Source organism: Perna viridis, chromosome 1, assembly GCF_037379345.1.
Source record: "Perna viridis isolate PV_CMFRI_1.1 ecotype Kerala chromosome 1, ASM3737934v1, whole genome shotgun sequence".
NCBI classification, from domain to species: Eukaryota; Metazoa; Mollusca; class Bivalvia; order Mytilida; family Mytilidae; genus Perna; species Perna viridis.
Genome location: NC_142445.1, coordinates 13,665,110 through 13,689,867, shown reverse-complemented (window position 1 = coordinate 13,689,867; position 24,758 = coordinate 13,665,110). Strand labels below are relative to the sequence as shown.

The 24,758-nt window shown below is 35.0% G+C and overlaps 2 protein-coding genes across 2 annotated transcripts; both read right to left on the bottom strand.

Moving 5' to 3' along the window:
- Positions 1-2,673: 2,673 nt before the first annotated feature.
- LOC148627340 (uncharacterized) lies at positions 2,674-4,862 on the bottom strand. Its single transcript, XM_088571503.1, has 2 exons — positions 4,684-4,862; positions 2,674-4,068 (listed from the first exon to the last, which is right to left on the bottom strand). The coding sequence occupies exon 2, from the start codon at positions 4,061-4,063 to the stop codon at positions 3,023-3,025; it is 1,041 nt and encodes a 346-aa protein (XP_088427629.1). The 5' UTR covers positions 4,064-4,068; positions 4,684-4,862; the 3' UTR covers positions 2,674-3,022.
- A 7,601-nt stretch (positions 4,863-12,463) lies between these two features.
- Positions 12,464-14,904, bottom strand: LOC148627339 (uncharacterized). The gene is made up of 2 exons (XM_088571490.1): positions 14,472-14,904; positions 12,464-13,858 (listed from the first exon to the last, which is right to left on the bottom strand). Exon 2 carries the CDS (start codon positions 13,851-13,853, stop codon positions 12,588-12,590), a length of 1,266 nt encoding a protein of 421 aa, XP_088427616.1. The 5' UTR covers positions 13,854-13,858; positions 14,472-14,904; the 3' UTR covers positions 12,464-12,587.
- Between the last annotated feature and the right edge of the window lie 9,854 nt (positions 14,905-24,758).

Below are 24,758 nucleotides of genomic sequence, written 5' to 3'. Positions count from 1 at the left end.
AATAGCATCTGGTAAATATAGAAATAGTAATCAACTTTACTTTTGTTTGGTTTAAAAACGAGGAAAAGTATGTTTCATACGAATTAATCATTTGACCTAACAAGTGAGCGAGTCAGAGCTCAGTCAGTTACACGTACTTGGGTAACTTACGGTGGTCAACATGTAATATAAGCAGATAACTCTGCCAAGGATGTCATTATCTACTTTTAGAGTACTTGGAATCCCAATTGCAGCAGCCACCAATCCTTGGCTTTTTGTACTGTGGAAATCCAAGGATTGGTGGTTGCTTCAATTGGGATTTCAAGTTCTGGAATGCATTCTCATGTTACGATTATCCAAAAACCACTTCGATATTAAAGAAGTTGTCTTCTTCCTTTTGGACCTCTTTTGTGCTGCCAATTATACGCATAGTAGTATTTACCAAATCTAAGAAATGATCGTACTTCATCCGGTGTTGTTGGAGGTGGCTAATATCTGAATTTCTCTTAGCTTTGCTTAGCTTGATACGTTTCTAATCAATTCTTGGACACAATATGGCCAATATAGTTCACCTTTTTCGTGAAAAAAGGAGCACTTCTTTGGTGATAACTTCAATCCACTCCCCCTAAATCATTGTTGTACTTGCTCAATTCTCTCTAGATGTACCTCGAAGCTGTATGCCAAGATAATCAGATCGTTTATTCTAAGTAGATGAATCAGACGTCTAGGTGTACGTAGCAAAGGATTTCCTCCTTTTTGTAGGTCGCTGGGCAGTCGACTTGTCAAAATGGTAATCTGCTAAACTAAAAAAAATCATAACAGGCCTACTGTAAACGCTGTCCTTTCATTACAAGTTTCTTTTACCTCAACCGGGTAGTACCCGTTTTCATATCAAAAAAGGAGAAATAAGTGTTTCCGACTAGAGCCTCAAGTATCTGTTCACTGCGTGATTGTGCATAAGAATCTCGGATGATGCAACAATTGAGTGTCCTGTTGTCAATGAACAATTCAAAGTAACCATCTTTCTTGCGGAACAATACAACATTCGATGAACATGGTGAATGCTTTTTTTTTCTTTTCCGTGAACTGAACTTAATGAATATAACGAGAATGAAAATAATGAGAGGCCAGAAATTCCTGACTCGGAACAGGCGCAAAAAAATTTGGCATGTCATTATTTACCTTCAAATGTTCTGTAAATCTTTATTCGCCAGGTCTCTATGTTTGTTTAAATTTGTCGAATGTCGACAACATGGCAAGCAAAACCAATTAAGAGTATTGCATTTTTGTCTCACTATATAAAAATGTAGCAGAAGATTAGAGTAAACAACGAAACCGAGATTCTAGAGGAAATCAAAGAATGTTATCTAGGGACAATTACTTTGAATATATTTTTAGAGATTTTGATATGTTATTAAATATACTTACAATAAACATTAATTTTGTAGCATTGCTTTTTAAGGTATAGTTGCAAAAATATTATTGATAGTGTTCTCTGTGTTTACCTGATCGACTCATGTTGAATTGTACATTGCCGTTTTCCTCCTTTTGTCCTATTTGAATTTATCACCACTATTAAAAAACTCTAAGAGTTCTAAAGTGTTACAATTTACGCCTTCTCTGTTGCGTGTCATTGTATCTTTTTTTCAGAAGTTAAGGATTTCCAAAAGTATTGGCGACATCGTAAAATCAGCGATTGAATGAGCGTCCCATTTTTACTTTGTTTTTATCCCTAGTAGGTAATTAAGGGCAAAAAATACTTAAGTATCTCAATGCAATATTATTAATTTTCGTGTTTTTTTTTAAAATAACCGTTGTATTTTTATATTCTTTGGTTTAAGAGTAAAGCTGAGAATCCTGCTCTTGTATGTGTTGGCGATTAAATATTCTTTATTTCATATGTTCACGTTCAGGTCTTTGGAATTAAATGTATTTGACGCTTTGGCATTTTTAGTCGATAATTAATTGTAATCTCTACTTTTTTCAGTAAAGACAATGCTAGAATTGTAAGGAGTTATAGAACTTTCCTGTTTTGAAATCTTGTCCTATTCAAATCAACATCAGTCGAAACTATTTATATGTAAATAGTCACATGTAGAATAGTTTTTCTAAATAATACTTTATATTACAAGTTTTCCGTAATTGTCTAAGATGACTCTTTATTGCTTGATTGTCAACTATTATTCTGAACTTAGGTTGCATTAGTTAACGATTGATAAAACCGAGTGGATATATATCAAAAGTGACCCCAAGTATATATTGCTGTTTAAATTGAACAACCGACAAGATCGTTTTACTTATATTTCTCATACTTTTTTGTTTGTGACCTTTATCGACGGGCTTTCCAGAAAAGAGCCTTCTAACACCTTAATTTGCACATAATAATGTTGAAATTGACTTTTGTATTTCAATTTTACATATATGAAACCAAATAAACACTTTTTTTACTGATTCATCAAATGTATAGTTATTGTATTTTTTCAAATGTTCATGTGCTGACATCTACATACTTGAGATTATTTCATTTAAGTATTTATTATTTTATTTTTAAATCGATGGTTCGATGATTTGGAATTATGTGCACCGTATTTGTGCTATCATGTAAGAACTTAATGAGGTCAAAAGTTCATAAGACAGCAGAGGTCGTCCAAAACTGAACTGTCGATAAATGTACATATGAGCAAACAACATTCATTCCTGATTCACCTATGACGTTTTTATTGTAATTAACTGCTTGACAAAGTCCCAGGGAAAAGGAAACTATCTATTTTAAAAGAAACAAGTGTAAGTAGTTTCTTTACATGTCCAACTTATAAAGTTATTTCAACGACGAGGTTTGCAGTTCATCGACACAAATCTCCTGTTGGTTATGACGATTAACATTTTCAAAATCGAAAAATTCTTTATTCTCTCCCAAACTTCTCAAAAAATATCTCCACGAAAACCAATTGCACTCAATTAAGAGAGAACAAACCTCTGAAGGGCCTTGCTTTAGAATTTTGATTACTTCTTCCTTTGCACTAGCCAAGGAGGTATGTGCTTCCTATTGTAGTGAAAGATTTTGTCTTCCATTTACTAAAGCTCTTACGTAATCATCACGTGATGAGGGCGAAAAAACATTGAAAATAGCGGTTTCAAAAGGACAAAAGGTGGATAAATAATGACTACATAGCAGTCGCGCCAGACGGCCATTACCATCAGCAAATGGATGGAGTGTCAAAAATCCAAACAGCAGTAATGATGCACATTTAAAAGTCATCTCAACTTTTTCTTGTTCTTCCTTTGATTCTGAAATTTTGCCTAGCATCCAATGATATTGTGTTATCAAAGTATCTATAGCGTCAAAGGCTATTTCTTCCGATGCAAACGATGGGTACAGAAAAATAACATTATCAAAATATGCTGATCGCGGGAGTGTACTGAATTTGCCAGGCTGTGTTTTACAGTCATCCATAAGGCCCTCCATTAAAATTTTATGACAGCTTTGTATACAAGTTTCTATATCGATTATACCCTTATGCTTTTGCCTGTCTCTTGGTGGTAACTTCTTCAATTCGTTCCTTAAATGCCAATAGCCTCTTAATAAATTCCTTGATTCCTTCATATCTTTTTCAATTTCTTTCTTGTTAGAGTTATCATGTAAGTATTCCTCTAACTCTAAAGAGGTTGGTAGACTGTCCGCAGATCCATATTCATTGTTTATATTTTGTGAATTTTCAGAATTCTTCTTGTGCTTCTTGGTATTTAAATGCTCATACTCATCCCTTCGCCGTTTTCCGGCTGTCTTACCTAATTTTTCACTCTCTTTAACGTCATCGAAAATTTTTTCAAATGTCTTTGCATCCTTTGCACCAAAATTTTCACCTTCCTGTAGTTTAAGGAAATATTCCAGTGCCATTTCCCGCTTTAGTTGTGATAGTTCAAATTTTCTATCTTCATATTCTTTTTCCTTACTCTTCCATTTTTGATAGAAGATTGTAATGTCCTTAAGCATTTCACTAATACCAGGGACTTTTTCAAATTCAGAATTTCTTTTTCTCCATTCTGGCTTTTCAACTAGTTCAAACTTTAAGAATGTGTCCATGGTTTCTAAATTTGAATCATACAGAAAAAACGATTATCTACATAGTTTTCCTTTAGAAAGAATGATACAAATCATATTCATGAAACTTTTCAAAAGGAATAACACGCCATTTTTTTACTTCGATTGATTACCTATTGTCATTTTTTAGAAGTACATGCGTGGAACACTATGTTCAAAAGTTTTTGTTTAATTACCACTTGAAATCTTAAAGACATGGTATCGTTAAAAACAAGCCAAACGTTGTGTCTAAACGTTTGCGGTTCAAATATTATAAAAAAAATATGTTTTGTGTTTATGACCTGATAATTCTTATTCACATATATTAGAACTTGGTATGCCGGTTAATTGTCCTCTTTTGTATCTATTGATTGGCTATTAGATTGGGAATATGATATGATTTAAATAGCTCACAGTGTTTATTGGTGGTTAATTAAAAATAAAGATATATTGATCAATTAATTCGTTCAAATGGGTATTTCTATTACATATGATCAACATTTCGTCCAACTCATAGGTTGTGTCTATTAAACAATATGAAGAAACTATACTCGGCGTCACATAAATAACATACAGTTAAAATTTGTAATAAAAATATTTTCTACGACTTTATTGACACCTACCGTCGTTTAAATTGTCTTAAATGACTTGCTCATTCGTTTAGCCAAACGGCTTCTCCCTAAACATTGAATCGTTAAATTCCTGTCCGATTTTAATTTTCAGTGCCAATATTTACATTGTAAAAAGTCGGCCATGTTTACAGTGATTGGGTTGCTAGGAGATGTTGTTTACGTTTAAATGATTTGTCCAAAAACCGAAGAACCCAGAATACATTTCGGCGTTAGTTCGGAAATTTCGGATTTAGTCTACGCAAACAACGTACAATGCCGAGAAGTTGATCAAGCAGACGAACTCCAGTTTTGATTATCCAAACTGAGAAGAATATCATAGTGTGAGAAAATGGTTAGTAGGAGGAGAAATTTTGAGGTAGAGAATCTCCAAATTAATACAATATTGATGATATTCCGGTAACAGAGTGACTGGCAATACAGCGTTTCCAAATCAAGCACAAATCAAAACAATAAATCAAAACAGAGAGCCTTATCAGACAACTTGGTCTTAAGAATCGCAGGCATTAATATCAAATCAATATGCAAATTCCCCCTTTTTAAATAAGACTGTGTTAAATATTGATAATACAAGTACATACATTGCAGAACTTGTCATATTTTAAAAGACAGACCTGTATAAAACCTTTTCAAACAAGTTACAACAGTCAACACATTGTATAGTCTGATAATGATATTTCATTATCATATATGTATCATGTCACTAAATCTATAAAGTACAACTTCTAGTACAGTAAGGGGAAAACTATTTTATTCTGAGTTGGGGGGGGGTGCAGTTTTTGAAAATGAAAATTATGGCCCTTACTTACATGAAAATAAATATTCTGGCCTAAAACCTCCTATGCTGAACAGCATTGTGTAAAAGTGTCCAGCATATCAGCTTTTGTTTACATACAAAATGGCGGGAAATAATACGATTGTCACCAGAAACCAACATTGCAGGTATTAGTATGGGATTTTCCCGTAAGGATTTGTTACGCATGATTAAGCTAATAAGCGACTTGTTTAGGGAGAAGCCGTTTGGCTAAACGAATGAGCAAGTCATTTAAGACAATTTAAACGACGGTAGGTGTCAATAAAGTCGTAGAAAATATTTTTATTCAAATTTTAACAGTATGTTATTTATGTGACGCCGAGTATAGTCCTATTGGAATCGAAATATCACTTTCGTTCGGAGTAAAACAATGCGACATAATGGCCAGCCCGTGGTAAACAATGATAAAATGGAGTTTCCGTGATTTATTTCTTAAATATTATGCTGACTGTTAGAATGATAATGTTTTTGCATGTGGGACGGGATGAGCAAACGGAAAACAGTGTAAATTTAAACATTTGAAAATTTTATTATCAATACACTTCTACAGCCATTTTTTTCTACACATACTTCCTTGTAATTGTAAATATGTAATAAAATTCCATACTTGTTACAACAATGACATTCAAACTTATATTTCTCGTACTTGAAAGAGTAATCAAGGGAACCAAAGTTGAACTTTTGTTTTAACTTCTTGTTTGGAATTAGTCATTTATTTTTCAAATAAATTACATTTCCGTCCACCTTCTTCTCTCTTTTCTGTTTATTTACAAAGTTAAAAAATAATAAATAACAAGACTCATAGTTTTGATGTTTTTTTACTTTATTAAATTAAGACCTCGTTCAATATGGGCAACTAATAGAGACTGAATGATGGATGAAATTGTCGCAGTATAATGTTGATTTGAGGGAACCTGTCAAAATATTCAGAAATACCGATGCAATGTACGGCAAGTCTAAGCACCTTTGGTATCAAAGGATGCTATGTTTCCTATTGATAGGCTAAACGGTAAGAGAGAAATAAAGGTCACGAGATTCACTTACGCCAGGTCGCATCTCATCACCCTCTGGTGCAGTAATCAAAGGAGTGCAGCAAATTTAATGTTAGCAAATTGATAGCAATTTTTTATAGGGTAGTAGCTATTTATATATAAATATTTCGGGAAGTCCAAACTGGTAACAGAAAAGAACCGAGCACTCATGGTTGGCATGACATGGTCTACCTCGACTTCTTGCGGTAACGCAAGAAAGTAAAAAAATTGATTTGATCCGACGTACAATTCTGAAAATCATGACCCTATACCTTGTGTCTATACACACCCTGCCATATTCTCCCCCGTGTATGTCCACGAACATTTTATTTATTACAGACATATCAATATACTGTTGCTATGATTATATATTTTAATGCAAAGATAACATACATTTTATATATCTCAAGTAGTGCAATTGCTTTTGTTTTTGAGTTCTAACATTATGACGCCTTGTCATTTTGTTGTCAGTTCCTGTTGAACTTGCGATATATTGTTTATTAGTTCAAACTTATTCTATTAGCATGACTTTCTGGTCTAGGACCGACAGGAATAATTCGAATGTTCCTGTTTCGCGATTGGCGATCGTTCAACTGGCCATCGATGCGTGAATGAAGTGTGTGAATAAATGAGTTTGAGTTTGAATTGGTGCCCAAAGTTTTGAGTAGATGTAACATTTGGTGTACATACACACAGCATCCACAACTCCATATCGACCACACCCCATAAAGAAGACAGATTGCGTTCATATTGGACCCACCCTAAATTAGCACCCCTAGCTGCTGCTAGTCTCACTGTGTCCATGTATTTAAAGAACTCTGATCTTTTATTAGGCCATTTTTTTAGCATAATACTTGCATATATCATGAATGCTGAAGACCAGACATGGATATTTTTAATGGGCTGAGATGTCTTTTTAGTCACGGACAACATACCGCCCCGGATTGAAATATCACCATCGAAATTGTCCCCGCTTCTGAGCTCTTTGTTGGACTTAAGGACAAGACTTGAATCAAATTGGCTCCGCTCTAAGCCTTTTCGTTTATTTTCAATGGGATATGAGATGAGATCTGACCTGTAATCGGAATTGCGTATGATTTGAATTGAAACTCGTGTTAATATTTTGAGTATGACCACCGTGTAATTTGATTCGGGAGTCTTGTATGTGTCGAAATTAAGGGTAAACGTACCATTGTTTTGATGGGAAAACTAGAGCTGGACGTGGGGTACTGGTGGTTCGTTGGTGGCGGGCTGTGACCAACATCATGTGCAGGGGCTGGTTCCGCTGTCGCCAAAGATCCTGTCCTGCATAGTGCCGGGAGTGTAGAGCTGTCAGCATTTACATCCTTGTTCGTAGTTTGTCCAATAATGGGAAGTGACCTCTGTGGGGCAACTGTTTTGTCTGCTTTGGAGCGTTGCTGAATCTTCTGTGACTTCGAATTTGATAAAGCTGTCGTTTGCTGTTTACGGGCCTACTGTTGTGCTTCTGCAGTTGAAGCGACCTCCCTTGGGGGGGGGGTACTTTTTCTTTTATGAGATTTCATGATGTGGATGTTTCAGATTATCGACGATTTGTCGATGTTTTTTCGATCTGATTTTAATCATTATATATATTATATACATCATTTTGTTATCGATTTCTACGTTTCTTATATTATTGTAAAAATGTAGTATCATAAACATTCTTATAAAAATAAATCTTAAATAATATTGGTTAAAAAAGAATTACACAGTTACACGAAAGTCTTTCTATATGAACAGACACTACATTTTTTTGAACATTTTCGTGCAACAACATGTCAAGATCATGACGATGATCAAATGAGACTAATGCCTCATAACATGTTACTTGTCATACTTTATTTTCATGAAATCAATGAAATACCGCTTAGTTTCTTAGAAAAATGGAAATAATTGAAAACGAAACTGACACATGGAACCTTTGAAACACGAAACAAAGGCATTGAAAGTTATTTTTTGAGACAACACGATCTTTAAATATTTCTTCAAAAAGTAATCAAGGGAACCAAGGTTATAGCGGAAATCAAAAGAATGTAGTCTAGGGACAAAGACAAGGCATGGAAAACAGACATACACAACAAAAAACATAAAGTAGCCAAAATCATACAAAGTAACGAAAAGCAAATGAGCAACTCGGACTCAACTAAAAACTGGGAACATTGACCAGGTGTACCGGTAAGGTAAGCGTCCTCTGCTTTTCTAAAAACACCCGCCGAGTTGCTCATAAAAAGTCAAGTCCAGAGTAGACAAAAGAGGAAAGGAAAAGTATGACCCGTTGAACAAATTAGTTTTCATGGAGCAGATGGATACGCCGTAACGATCCACGAGTACATGATGACGACCATAAGACTTCTGTAGTGATGACTTCAATCTTGTAGCAACATAACCCTGTTCCAGAAGCCTATTTGTTAGAATTCTAGCGCGTAGTTTCGGCAAGCTCTGGCGTAACGTATGAGTTGTGATATGAACACTTCATACGCAGGTGCTGAAGGAATGTTGCCACAGATGAAAAGAAAGATGACAATTCTGAATGAAAAGTCATCACGTTTGTCGTAGGTTTTGGTCGATAGTTTTCCTTTACCATCGATTTCTAAGTGTAGGTCAAGATATGAGGCTGACTTCACAGTGTCTGTAGTATTCTATATTCAAGTTCATTGATGTAGATGCGATGTATCAAATCCCCGAATTAGGATTAATTAAAGATAATACGTCATCTAGATAGCGGAAACTGAGATTAAAGGATCTAGCTAAATGATATTCTTTCTTCCGGATCAGATCAACTATAAGGTCAGCCTCATAAGAGTGAAAGAATAGGCCAGCAAGTAAAGGAGCACAATTTGTTCCCATTGGAATGCCAACCGTTTGTTGAAAAACACGTCCACCATATTGAACAAACATGTTGTCGATTAAAAATTCCAGCATTTTGTAAACATCTTTCTCTGTATATTTTGAGGATGATTTGGGATTATTTCTTACAAAGTATGAGGAATCTCTACCAAGAACTATATATTTGTATCTAGGTGTCCCATTTTGTTTGGAAAGAAATATTTCATATGCTGCATCTATTCACTTATCTCTTACCGTCTACTATATATCACGGACTGAAGTTTTTGTGAGAATTGATTTGTAGTATGTGACCTTATACAAATGAAAGTTCACACGGCCCAAAGTTAATTGGCGAATGTCCAATGTCTTTTCGACGCCCAATTTTCGTAATATTTCATAATTTTCCAAAAAAAGTGATAATTCAAGATATAAAATTCCCTTAAAGTTTCCATGTTTTGGTTTATTCATAGCGTCATCTTGATTTAAAAACCTACAGTTTTCAGATTTATTCTGTCCATAATGTCTTTTAAGATATGAGCAACAAAATGAAAATGTTTAAAGAGTGCATTACTCTTGCCAGCACCTTACAAACCCCTTGCCACACACTTACTGAAGACCATTTGGTGATCTCAGTAAGTATTTACCATTGTCTCAAGGGTTTTATGACGGCGCATTTGTTGCGTTTCAAACATACGTTCATTTATCTATATGCAGGAATAAAACCTGTATGGTAAAAGTCTGCAATAGCATCTGGTAAATATAGAAATAGTAATCAACTTTTCTTTTGTTTGGTTTAAAAACGAGGAAAAGTATGTTTCATACGAATTAATCATTTGACCTAACAAGTGAGCGAGTCAGAGCTCAGTCAGTTACACGTACTTGGGTAACTTACGGTGGTCAACATGTAATATAAGCAGATAACTCTGCCAAGGATGTCATTATCTACTTTTAGAGTACTTGGAATCCCAATTGCAGCAGCCACCAATCCTTGGCTTTTTGTACTGTGGAAATCCAAGGATTGGTGGTTGCTTCAATTGGGATTTCAAGTTCTGGAATGCATTCTCATGTTACGATTATCCAAAAACCACTTCGATATTAAAGAAGTTGTCTTCTTCCTTTTGGACCTCTTTTGTGCTGCCAATTATACGCATAGTAGTATTTACCAAATCTAAGAAATGATCGTACTTCATCCGGTGTTGTTGGAGGTGGCTAATATCTGAATTTCTCTTAGCTTTGCTTAGCTTGATACGTTTCTAATCAATTCTTGGACACAATATGGCCAATATAGTTCACCTTTTTCGTGAAAAAAGGAGCACTTCTTTGGTGATAACTTCAATCCACTCCCCCTAAATCATTGTTGTACTTGCTCAATTCTCTCTAGATGTACCTCGAAGCTGTATGCCAAGATAATCAGATCGTTTATTCTAAGTAGATGAATCAGACGTCTAGGTGTACGTAGCAAAGGATTTCCTCCTTTTTGTAGGTCGCTGGGCAGTCGACTTGTCAAAATGGTAATCTGCTAAACTAAAAAAAATCATAACAGGCCTACTGTAAACGCTGTCCTTTCATTACAAGTTTCTTTTACCTCAACCGGGTAGTACCCGTTTTCATATCAAAAAAGGAGAAATAAGTGTTTCCGACTAGAGCCTCAAGTATCTGTTCACTGCGTGATTGTGCATAAGAATCTCGGATGATGCAACAATTGAGTGTCCTGTTGTCAATGAACAATTCAAAGTAACCATCTTTCTTGCGGAACAATACAACATTCGATGAACATGGTGAATGCTTTTTTTCTCTTTTCCGTGAACTGAACTTAATGAATATAACGAGAATGAAAATAATGAGAGGCCAGAAATTCCTGACTCGGAACAGGCGCAAAAAAATTTGGCATGTCATTATTTACCTTCAAATGTTCTGTAAATCTTTATTCGCCAGGTCTCTATGTTTGTTTAAATTTGTCGAATGTCGACAACATGGCAAGCAAAACCAATTAAGAGTATTGCATTTTTGTCTCACTATATAAAAATGTAGCAGAAGATTAGAGTAAACAACGAAACCGAGATTCTAGAGGAAATCAAAGAATGTTATCTAGGGACAATTACTTTGAATATATTTTTAGAGATTTTGATATGTTATTAAATATACTTACAATAAACATTAATTTTGTAGCATTGCTTTTTAAGGTATAGTTGCAAAAATATTATTGATAGTGTTCTCTGTGTTTACCTGATCGACTCATGTTGAATTGTACATTGCCGTTTTCCTCCTTTTGTCCTATTTGAATTTATCACCACTATTAAAAAACTCTAAGAGTTTTAAAGTGTTACAATTTACGCCTTCTCTGTTGCGTGTCATTGTATCTTTTTTTCAGAAGTTAAGGATTTCCAAAAGTATTGGCGACATCGTAAAATCAGCGATTGAATGAGCGTCCCATTTTTACTTTGTTTTTATCCCTAGTAGGTAATTAAGGGCAAAAAATACTTAAGTATCTCAATGCAATATTATTAATTTTCGTGTTTTTTTTTTAAATAACCGTTGTATTTTTATATTCTTTGGTTTAAGAGTAAAGCTGAGAATCCTGCTCTTGTATGTGTTGGCGATTAAATATTCTTTATTTCATATGTTCACGTTCAGGTCTTTGGAATTAAATGTATTTGACGCTTTGGCATTTTTAGTCGATAATTAATTGTAATCTCTACTTTTTTCAGTAAAGACAATGCTAGAATTGTAAGGAGTTATAGAACTTTCCTGTTCTGAAATCTTGTCCTATTCAAATCAACATCAGTCGAAACTATTTATATGTAAATAGTCACATGTAGAATAGTTTTTCTAAATAATACTTTATATTACAAGTTTTCCGTAATTGTCTAAGATGACACTTTATTGCTTGATTGTCAACTATTATTCTGAACTTAGGTTGCATTAGTTAACGATTGATAAAACCGAGTGGATATATATCAAAAGTGACCCCCAGTATTTGTGCTATCATGTAAGAACTTAATGAGGTCAAAAGTTCATAAGACAGCAGAGGTCGTCCAAAACTGAACTGTCGATAAATGTACATATGAGCAAACAACATTCATTCCTGATTCACCTATGACGTTTTTATTGTAATTAACTGCTTGACAAAGTCCCAGGGAAAAGGAAACTGTCTATTTTAAAAGAAACAAGTGTAAGTAGTTTCTTTACATGTCCAACTTATAAAGTTATTTCAACGACGAGGTTTGCAGTTTATCGACACAAATCTCCTGTTGGTTATGACGATTAACATTTTCAAAATCGAAAAATTCTATATTCTCTCCCAAACTTCTCAAAAAATATCTCCACGAAAACCAATTGCACTCAATTAAGAGAGAACAAACCTCTGAAGGGCCTTGCTTTAGAATTTTGATTACTTCTTCCTTTGCACTAGCCGAGGAGGTATGTGCTTCCTGTTGTAGTGGAAGATTTTGTCTTCCATTTACTAAAGCTCTTACGTAATCATCACGTGATGAGGGCGAAAAAACATTGAAAATAGCGGTTTGAAAAGGACAAAAGTTGGATAAACAATGACTACATAGAAGTCGCGCTAGACGGCCATTACCATCAGCAAATAGATGGAGTGTCAAAAATCCAAACAGCAGTAATGATGCACATTTCAAGGTCATCTCAACTTTTTCTTGTTTTTCCTTTAGTTTTGAAATTTTGTCTACCATCGAATTATATTGTATTATTAAAGTATCTACAGCATCAAAGGCTATTTCTTCCGATGCAAACGATGGGTACAGAAAAAAAACATTATCAAAATATGCTGATCGCTGGAGTGTACTGAATTTGCCAGGCTGTGTTTTACAGTCATCCATAAGGCCCTCCATTAAAATTTTATGACAGCTTTGTATACAAGTTTCTATTTCGATTTCACCCTTATACGCTTGTCTATGTGTTGGTGATAAGTTGTTCACTTCGTTCCTTAAATGCCAATAGCCTCTTAATAAATTCCTTGATTCCTTCATATCTTTTTCAATTTCTTTCTTGTTAGAGTTATCATGTAAGTATTCCTCTAACTCTAAAGAGGTTGGTAGAATGTCCGCAGATCCATATTCATTGTTTATATTTTGTGAATTTTCAGAATTCCTCTTGTGCTTATTGGTATTTAAATGCTCATACTCATCCCTTCGCCGTTTTCCGACTGTCTTACCTAATTTTTCACTCTCTTTAACGTCATCGAAAATTTTTTCAAATGTCTTTGCATCCTTTACACCAAAATTTTCACCTTCCTGTAGTTTAAGGAAATATTCCAGTGCCATTTTCCGCTTTAGTTGTGATAGTTCAAATTTTCTATATTCATATTCTTTTTCCTTACTCTTCCATTTTTGATAGAAGATTGTAATGTCCTTAAGCATTTCACTAATACCAGGGACTTTTTCAAATTCAGAATTTCTTTTTCTCCATTCTGGCTTTTCAACTAGTTCAAACTTTAAGAATATGTCCATGGTTTCTAAATTTGAATCATACAGAAAAAACGATTATCTACATAGTTTTCCTTTAGAAAGAATGATACAAATCATATTCATGAAACTTTTTAAAAGGAATAATACGCCATTTTTTTACTTCGATTGATTACCTATTGTCATTTTTTAGAAGTGCATGCGTGGAACACTATGTTCAAAAGTTTTTGTTTAATTACCACTTGAAATCTTAAAGACATGGTATCGTTAAAAACAAGCCAAACGTTGTGTCTAAACGTTTGCGGTTCAAATATTATAAAAAAATATGTTTTGTGTTTATGACCTGATAATTCTTCTTCACATATATTAGAACTTGGTATGCCGGTTAATTGTCCTCTTTTGTATCTATTGATTGGCTATTAGATTGGGAATGTGATATGATTTAAATAGCTCACAGTGTTTTTTGTGGTTAATTAAAAATAAAGATATATTGATCAATTAATTCGTTCAAATTGGTATTTCTATTACATATGATCAACATTTCGTGCAACTCATAGGATGTGTCTATTAAACAATATGAAGAAACTATACTCGGCGTTACATAAATAACATACAGTTAAAATTTGTAATAAAAATATTTTCTACGACTTTATTGACACCTACCGTCGTTTAAATTGTCTTAAATGACTTGCTCATTCGTTTAGCCAAACGGCTTCTCCCTAAACATTGAATCGTTAATTCCTGTCCGATTTTAATTTTCAGTGCCAATATTTACATTGTAAAAAGTCGGCCATGTTTACAGTGATCGGGTTGCTAGGAGATGTTGTTTACGTTTAAATGATTTGTCCAAAAACCGAAGAACCCAGAATACATTTCGGCGTTAGTTCGGAAATTTCGGATTTAGTCTACGCAAACAACGTACAATGCCGAGAAGTTGATCAAGCAGACGAACTCCAGTTTTGATTATCCAAACTGAGAAGAATATCATAGTGTGAGAAAATGGTTAATAGGAGGAGAAATTTTGAGGTAGAGAATCTCCAAATTAATACAATATTGATGATATTCCGGTAACAGAGTGACTGGCAATACAGCGTTTCCAAATCAAGCACAAATCAAAACAATGAATCAAAACAGAGAGCCTTATCAGACAACTTGGTCTTAAGAATCGCAGGCATTAATATCAAATCAATATGCAAATTCCCCCTTTGTAAATAAGACTGTGTTAAATATTGATAATACAAGTACATACATTGCAGAACTTGTCATATTTTAAAAGACAGACCTGTATAAAACCTTTTCAAACAAGTTACAAAAGTCAACACATTGTATAGTCTGATAATGATATTTCATTATCATATATGTATCATGTCACTAAATCTATAAAGTACAACTTCTAGTACAGTAAGGAGAAAACTATTTTATTCTGAGTTGGGGGGGGTGCAGTTTTTGAAAATGAAAATTATGGCCCTTACTTAGATGAAAATAAATATTCTGGTCTAAAACCTCCTATGCTGAACAGCATTGTGTAAAAGTGTCCAGCATATCAGCTTTTGTTTACATACAAAATGGCGGGAAATAATACGATTGTCACCGGATATCTACGGGAACTTACGAACTTCCGTTGTAAACAAATCGTCCCGTAGAAACCAACATGGCAGGTATTAGTATGGGATTTTCCCGTAAGGATTTGTTACGCATGATTAAGCTAATAAGCGACTTGTTTAGGGAGAAGCCGTTTGGCTAAACGAATGAGCAAGTCATTTAAGACAATTTAAACGACGGTAGGTGTCAATAAAGTCGTAGAAAATATTTTTATTCAAATTTTAACAGTATGTTATTTATGAGACGCCGAGTATAGTCCTATTGGAATCGAAATATCACTTTCGTTCGGAGTAAAACAATGCGACATAATGGCCAGCCTGTGGTAAACAATGATAAAATGGAGTTTCCGTGATTTATTTCTTAAATATTATGCTGACCGTTAGAATGATAATGTTTTTGCATGTGAGACGGGATGAGCAAACGGAAAACAGTGTAAATTTAAACATTTGAAAATTTTATTATCAATACACTTCTGCAGCCATTTTTTTCTACACATACTTCCTTGTACTTGTAAATATGTAATAAAATTCCATACTTGTTACAACAATGACATTCAAACTTATATTTCTCGTACTTGAAAGAGTAATCAAGGGAACCAAAGTTGAACTTTTGTTTTAACTTCTTGTTTGGAATTAGTCATTTATTTTTCAAATAAATTACATTTCCGTCCACCTTCTTCTCTCTTTTCTGTTTATTTACAAAGTTAAAAAATAATAAATAACAAGACTCATAGTTTTGATGTTTTTTACTTGATTAAATTAAGACCTCGTTCAATATGGGCAACTAATAGAGGCTGAATGATGGATGAAATGGTCGCAGTATAATGTTGATTTGAGGGAACCTGTCAAAATATTCAGAAATACTGATGCAACGTACGGCAAGTCTAAGCACCTTTGGTATCAAAGGATGCTATGTTTCCTATTGATAGGCAAAACGGTAAGAGAGAAATAAAGGTCACGAGATTCACCTACGCCAGGTCGCATCCCATCACCCTCTGGTGCAGTAATCAAAGGAGTGCAGCAAATTTAATGTTAGCAAATTGATAGCAATTTTTTATAGGGTAGTAGCTATTTATATATAAATATTTAGGGAAGTCCAAACTGGTAACAGAAAAGAACCGAGCACTCATGGTTGGCATGACATGGTCTACCTCGACTTCTTGCGGTAACGCAAGAAAGTAAAAAAATTGATTTGATCCGACGTACAATTCTGAAAATCATGACCCTATACCTTGTGTCTATACACACCCTGCCATATTCTCCCCCGTGTATGTCCACGAACATTTTATTTATTACAGACATATCAATATACTGTTGCTATGATTATATATTTTAATGCAAAGATAACATACATTTTATATATCTCAAGTAGTGCAATTGCTTTTGTTTTTGAGTTCTAACATTATGACGCCTTGTCATTTTGTTGTCAGTTCCTGTTGAACTTGCGATATATTGTTTATTAGTTCAAACTTATTCTATTGACATGACTTTCTGGTCTAGGACCGACAGGAATAATTCGAATGTTCCTGTTTCGCGATTGGCGATCGTTCAACTGGCCATCGATGCGTGAATGAAGTGTGTGAATAAATGAGTTTGAGTTTGAATTGGTGCCCAAAGTTTTGAGTAGATGTAACATTTGATGTACATACACACAGCATCCACAACTCCATATCGACCACACCCCATAAAGAAGACAGATTGCGTTCATATTGGACCCACCCTAAATTAGCACCCCTAGCTGCTGCTAGTCTCACTGTGTCCATGTATTTAAAGAACTCTGATCTTTTATTAGGCCATTTTTTTAGTATAATACTTGCATATATCATGAATGCTGAAGACCAGACATGGATATTTTTAATGGGCTGAGATGTCTTTTTAGTCACGGACAACATACCGCCCCGGATTGAAATATCACCATCGAAATTGTCCCCGCTTCTGAGCTCTTTGTTGGACTTAAGGACAAGACTTGAATCAAATTGGCTCCGCTCTAAGCCTTTTCGTTTATTTTCAATGGGATATGAGATGAGATCTGACCTGTAATCGGAATTGCGTATGATTTGAATTGAAACTCGTGTTAATATTTTGAGTATGACCACCGTGTAATTTGATTCGGTAGTCTTGTATGTGTCGAAATTAAGGGTAAACGTACCATTGTTTTGATGGGAAAACTAGAGCTGGACGTGGGGTACTGGCGGTTCGTCGGTGGCGGGCTGTGACCAACATCATGTGCAGTCGCCAAAGATCCTGTCCTGCATGGTGCCGGTAGTGTAGAGCTGTCAGCATTTACATCCTTGTTCGTAGTTTGTCCAATAATGGGAAGTGACCTCTGTGGGGCAACTGTTTTGTCTGCTTTGGAGCGTTGCTGAGTATTCTGTGACTTCGAATTTGATAAAGCTGTCGTTTGCCGTTTACGGGCCTTCTGTTGTGGTTCTGCAGTTGAAGCGACCTCCCTTGGGGGGGTACTTTTTCTTTTATGAGATTTCATGATGTGGATGTTTCAAATTATCGACGATTTGTCGATGTTTTTTCGATCTGATTTTAATCATTATATATATTATATACATCATTTTGTTATCGATTTCTACGTTTCTTATATTATTGTAAAAATGTAGTATCATAAACATTCTTATAAAAATAAATCTTAAATAATAGAATTACACAGTTACACGAAAATCTTTCTATATGAACAGACACTACATTTTTTTGAACATTTTCGTGCAACAACATGTCAAGAGCATGACGATGATCAAATGAGACTAATGCCTCATAACATGTTACTTGTCATACTTTATTTTCATGAAATCATTGAAATACCGCTAAGTTTCTTAGAAAAATGGAAATAATTGAAAACGAAACTGACACATGGAACCTTTGAAACACGAAACAAAGGAATTGAAAGTTATTTTTAGAGACAACACGATCTTTAAATATTTGTTCAAAATGTAATCAAGGGAAATCAAAAGACTGTAGTCCAGGGACAAAGACCAGACATGGAAAACAGACATACACAACAAAAAACATAAAGTAGCTAAAATCATACAAACAAAGTAACGAAAAGCAAATGAGCAACTCGGACTCAACTAAAAACTGGGAACATTGACCAGGTGTACCGGTAAGGTAAGCGTCCTCTGCTTTTCTAAAAACACCCGCCGAGTTGCTCAAAAAAAAAGTCAAGTCCAGAGTAGACAAAAGAGGAAAGGAAAACTATGACCCGTTGAACAAATCAGTTTTCATGGAGCAGATGGATACGCCGTAACGATCCACGAGTACATGATGACGACCATAAGACTTCTGTAGTGATGACTTCAATCTTGTAGCAACATAACCCTGTTCCAGAAGCCTATTTGTTAGAATTCTAGCGCGTAGTTTCGGCAAGCTCTGGCGTAACGTATGAGTTGTGATATGAACACTTCACACGCAGGTGTTGAAGGAATATTGCCACAGATGAAAGGAAAGATGACAATTCTGAATGAAAAGTCATCACGTTTGTCGTAGGTTTTGGTAGATAGTTTTCCTTTACCATCGATTTCTAAGTGTAGGTCAAGATATGAGGCTGACTTCACAGTGTCTGTAGTATTCTATATTTCAAGTTCATTGATGTAGATGCGATGTATCAAATCCCCGAATTAGGATTAATTAAAGATAATACGTCATCTAGATAGCGGAAACTGAGATTAAAGGATCTAGCTAAATGATATTCTTTCTTCCGGATCAGATCAACTGTAAGGTCAGCCTCATAAGAGTGAAAGAATAGGCCAGCAAGTAAAGGAGCACAATTTGTTCCCATTGGAATGCCAACCGTTTGTTGAAAAACACGTCCACCATATTGAACAAACATGTTGTCGATTAAAAATTCCAGCATTTTGTAAACATCTTTCTCTGTATATTTGGAGGAAAGACAACGATGTATAATATTTTAACTGAGTATGGGAAATAGAAGTATACAATGTTGAAAAATCATAGGTTTTAATGCTATTATATTTAGATAATAGTCTTGAACTGATTGTCTCCAAAAGATCTTTCGAACTTTTCTGGATCCACACTGAATTAATACTATTGTGGGAGTAATAAGTGTTGTGGTAAGAATGCAGACCCTCTTTGACAGTTGTGAGTATAGAAGTTAAAAGTTTTTAAAGAAGTTTGGTGGTACATTTTGCAGATCCAGCTATGGAAAGTTGGGAATCCAGTACATAGACAGTAAATCACAATCATCGTCCCCGGTAGAGAGACCAAAAGAGAATAGCACAGATTTATGGTTTTCCACAATCTCTTTTTTGGAGAGTGTGGTAGCAGTATAGGTCTTATCACTGCTATTATTTTCTACGTCTACCTCTGATAATAAACATTGGATGTAAAACGTTTTGCAGACAAAAACAATGTTGTTTTGGGATTTGTCTGCTGGTGTGACAACATATTTGTCATGTGTAGTAGACAATGCTTTTGCTACATCGGGGTCTTTGAAAACTGATGTAGCCTTGGCACTCATTGACCTACTTGTTTTCATTTGTTTCAAAATTAAACACCCCAAGGCCTTCAATGTCTTCTTGTTCTCGTTTTATCAATTTTCTTGCATAGCCCTCGATGGCATGCATAAGAACTTAAAAGTTATAATTTCAATTTATGGAGCGTGGTTCACGGTACTTGGGACCTTTAGAAAGGATATTACGCAGAGATTCGTTTTCGATGATGGTTAAATCTCCCGTAACAACTTGGCCAGAAGACCATATTTGAATGGAGAGTTTTTACAAGAACAGTCAAGTGGTTTAGCCTTGAAGTCCTCAATCTCGAGGTTCTGCAATAGCCTTTTATAATTGAAAATTTTGGATGCAATGGGTGAAGTGTAGGAATATGAAATAATTGCTAGCCAAATTAAGTGCATCTATACCTTTGTTGACAAACGGTAGTGGAAGAAATTATCGTTTTTGTTCATCTTGACTTTTCACACAAACTAGTTTAAAGAGTCTGTGGAAACCAATATCCAAAATGATGGCAACAAGTCTGTGTAATGATGAGGTGGGGTCAAAAACAGGAGTGTCAAGACTTGTCTTGTAAAGGAAGTGTAGTAGAGTGAGAGGTATAGAATAAAGTTTGGTTCTAATGTGATAAAGTCCAAGAGGTTTTTGTATGAAAGGAAGACGACCATCAATGGAGACATCATGTAACTTAGGTGACGTATAGTGGCGATGGCCATGACTCCTTTCCCGTCTTGGATTTTTGTCAAATAAATTCATCACATTTATGCTATTGCTATATTGGCTTGAAAGGTTTCCTATATTTTTGATGTCGTCATTGCATCCGTAAGGTATTGCAGTGATTAGTCTGCGTATCCAGTGCTCCTCTCCTCCCCTACGATAATTCTCACTTAAAACGGGACTGTTCGTAGGATGGTATTTTTTTTCTAAAATACGAACTTTCATAGAGGGGATTGAATGATCTTGTTGCTTAAAAAGTTGAAAAACTGTCAGAAATTAGGTTGTGTTAATTCTCGAACACTTTTGTTTAATCGTTCTTGCGTTTCTCCGACATATACCAAACCACATAATTTGCATTCTAATCCATATATTAAATTTGTTGATTTGCAACTGAAGTCATCGTGACTTCTTGTATGGAAGGTTTTGTTTGTAAGGGAACTGGAGAAGTAAGTGTCGGTCATAAGAATGTTGCCTGTTTTGCAATTTTTAATATTGCTATATTAAAAATTTCTAGCTTTTGTATTTCCATTGTTTTTTTTTAAATATCGGCTTTTGTTTATATATCAAATACATGATTAGATCTAGATCATGTTGGTATATGTTGGTAATACGAAATAATAGGAAATATATCCCCTCGCTCTTAAAAACTGAAATCATAATAAATTAAACTTGACAAAATGTATTTCAAATATTGAAATGGTATGATAATATACAGAACATGTACGCCACGAAAATCCAGATGTTTTAGAGCTCAATGAACAATTTATAATTGAATATATGATTCAACACCTAACAAAGAGGCTTCTGGAACAGGGTTATGTCGTTACAAGATTGAAGTCATCTGCACAAGTTTTATAGTTGTCTTTATGAACTCATGGATCGTTACGATGTATTCTGCTGCGCCATGAAAACTGATTTGTTCAACGTGTCATATTTTTCCTTTCCTCTTTCGTGTACCCGGGACTTGACTTTTTATGAGAACCTCAGCGGATGTTTCAAGAAAAACACAGAATGTTTGACCTAAAAGTGAACCTTGTTCATTCTCCCAGTTTTTTGTGGAGTCGGAGTTGCTCATGCTGTACGTATTATTTTGGTTTTGTTAATGTTCTTTGTTGAGTGTGTTGGTTTTCCGGTCTGGTCTTTGTCTCTGGATTACATTCTTTTGATTTCCGCTAGAATCTTGGTTCCCTTTATTACTATTGAGAAGCAGAACTCGTAGTGTCACAAGACCATTCTAAACATCATCAGAACTACTTGACCGTTCAAAGATCGTGTACCCATCTGCCCCATGAAAACTGATTTATTCAACGGGTCATAGTTTTCCTTTCCTCGTTTGTCAACCCCGGACTTGACTTTTTATGAGCAACTCGGCGGGTGTTTCTGGAAAAGCAGAGGACGCTTACTCTACCGGTGCACCTGGTCCATGCTCCCAGTTTTTAGTGGAGTCCAAGTTGCTTATTTGCTTTTGTTACTTTGTATGTATGATTTTAGTTACTTTATGTTGTTTGTTATGTATGTCTGTTTTCCATGTCGGATCTTTGTCCCTGGATTACATTCTTTTGATTACCGCTATAACATTGGTTCCCTTGATTACTCTTCCAATGTCTTTACTACGCCCAATTCTCGTAATATGAATTTTCCAAACAAAGTAAAATTATAATTAAGGATATTAAATTTCCATAAAATTTACATGTTTAAGTTTATTTATAACGTCATCTTGTCTATATAACCTACAGTTTTCAGATTCATTGTGTCTGTAATATCTTTGAAGATATGAACAACAAAAAGAAAATGTTTAAAGAGGGCATTACACTTGTTAGCACCTAACCAACCCCCTGTTACGCACTTATTGGTGGTCTCTGTAAGTATTTATTATTGTCTAAAGGGTTATTTGACGGTGCATTTGTTGCCTTTCACACATATGTTCATTAATCTATATGCAGGAATAAAACCTGTATGGTAAAAATCTGCAATTTAGCATCTGGTAAATGTAGAAATAGTAATCAACTTTACTTTTGTTTGGTTTGAAAACGAGGAAAAATATGTTTCATACGAATTAATCCTTTGACCTCACAAATATGAGTCTGAGTTCAGTCAATTACACGTTCTAAGGTCACTTTCAGTGGTCAACATGTAATATAAGCAGATGACCCTGCCAAGGATGTCATTATCGACTTTAATGGTACTTGAAATCCCAATTGTAGCAGCCACCAAACCTTGTTTTTGTACTGTGGAAATCCAAGGATTGGTGGTTGTTTCAGTTGGGATTTCAAGTTCTGGAATGCATTCTCTTTTTGATCACCCAAAATCTACTTCGATGTTAGAAGAGTTTTCTTCTTCCTTTTGGACTTCTTTTGTACTGGCTTTAATACTGTTAGTGGCCTAACAATCCTAGCAAATTCCTTTACACACTTCCTGTCGTATCTACAAAATCTAAGAAATGATCGTACTTCATCCACTGTTGTTGGAGGTGGCCAATCTCTGAACTTCTCTTAGCTTAGCTTAATTCATTTCTAATCAATTCTTGGACACAATATGGCAAAAAAAAGGAGCACTTCTTTGGTGATAATTTCAATCCACTCTCCTTAAGTCATTGTAGTACTCGCTCAATTCTCTCTAGATGTACCTCGAAGTTGTATGGAAAGATACATATAATCAGATCGTCTATTTTAAACAGATGAAGCAGTTGCCTGGGTGTAAGTCGACAAGGATTTCCTCCATTATCCTTTGATATGGGCTGTCGACTTAACCAAATGGTAATCTGCTGAACTAAAAAATCATGACTGGCCTACCGTAAATGTTGTTCTTTCGTTACGGGTTTCTTCTACCTCAACCGGGTTGTACCTGCTTTACATACATGTATAAAGAATGAAGAAATAAGTGTTTCCATCTAGAGCGTCAAGTGTCTCTTCACTGTGTGATTATGCATAAGAATCTCGGATGGTGCGACTACTGTGTGATCTGTTGTCAATGCACAATTCAAATTAGCCATCTGTCTTGCAACACAAAAGAACAAGACCAGTCTTCCATGTTAATTTGCTGATACACATACACTTGTCTTGAATGGTCTAATATTACTCTACATCCAACTGCTATGTTGTTAGGCCTACCAGGACGCAAATATATAATAGCTGACGGCTCTGGTTACGGTGTCGAAACAGGGCATGCTTCCTGATAGACTGATTGACGTTTTCGATTATTTTTACTTGGAAAACTTAAACAAACGTCAACTATCACTCACTTACTTGTGTGTAATGACACCATTTACTTTCTTGTATTTAATCTATATACATTGTACCTTACCTATAATCCAACTAGACTTGGTAATTACAATCGTATATTACTTAATCATGCTCTACTGAAATACTGAACTTAACTAATTGCATACTCAGCAATTTTAACCCCTTCAATGTATGACACAACCACTATAAAGTATCAATGGGTATGCAACTCTACTGCTGTGCCTACTTTCCCATATCCTCTGACTAACCCCAATTACTGAAACACGAGTCCTGAAACTAAACATGCACAATATGTAAAAAGACGAAGTATTTTGATATAATGAACAAATCAAAACACAATGAGTCAAAGCTAAGAGGACTTGAACATTAAACTTTCAGGGAGATTGGGTTTTTATTTGTCTTAGATTGTTTTATTGGGCGCGCGCAACGAGCAAAAATATTTACTATCTAGCATGTTAGCGAAATTTTTTTTCTTTTTTATTCACACTACTTAATTTTTAACTATCCCTTACCTTACCAAATTATCTTTTCTCCAAAGTCAAGATAGAAAAGTTGTAAAACAACCAAAAAAAACGACCCCCGGAAGTTAAATGGTGCGTCACTAAACAAAGATTCATATCTTCATGTCAATGCACTTTCCTGGAAAAATAGGTTTAGTCTGGTCCCAGGTTTAATTTTACCCAGGGTAAAGGAAGAGCTGATGGCCAAACCGAAAAACGTAAAGTAAAGACCAAAAGTTGATATGGTCCGTTAAGGAAAAACAAACTCCATTACAATACACTTGCAATAAACAATCCGACTGCTCCAGACATGCGTTGCGTCAATGACGTATTTTTGCAGCGATGGATTAATTCAAGATTATCAGTCTTTACCTGTAACCCTGGTGCTATACGCTGATTATCCTGAGGCTTCGCC

Excerpts from the sequence above, each read along its gene's own strand:
- LOC148627340 (XM_088571503.1), bottom strand. The coding sequence starts at position 4,063 with ATGGACACATTCTTAAAGTTTGAACTAGTTGAAAAGCCAGAATGGAGA.
- LOC148627339 (XM_088571490.1), bottom strand. The coding sequence starts at position 13,853 with ATGGACATATTCTTAAAGTTTGAACTAGTTGAAAAGCCAGAATGGAGA.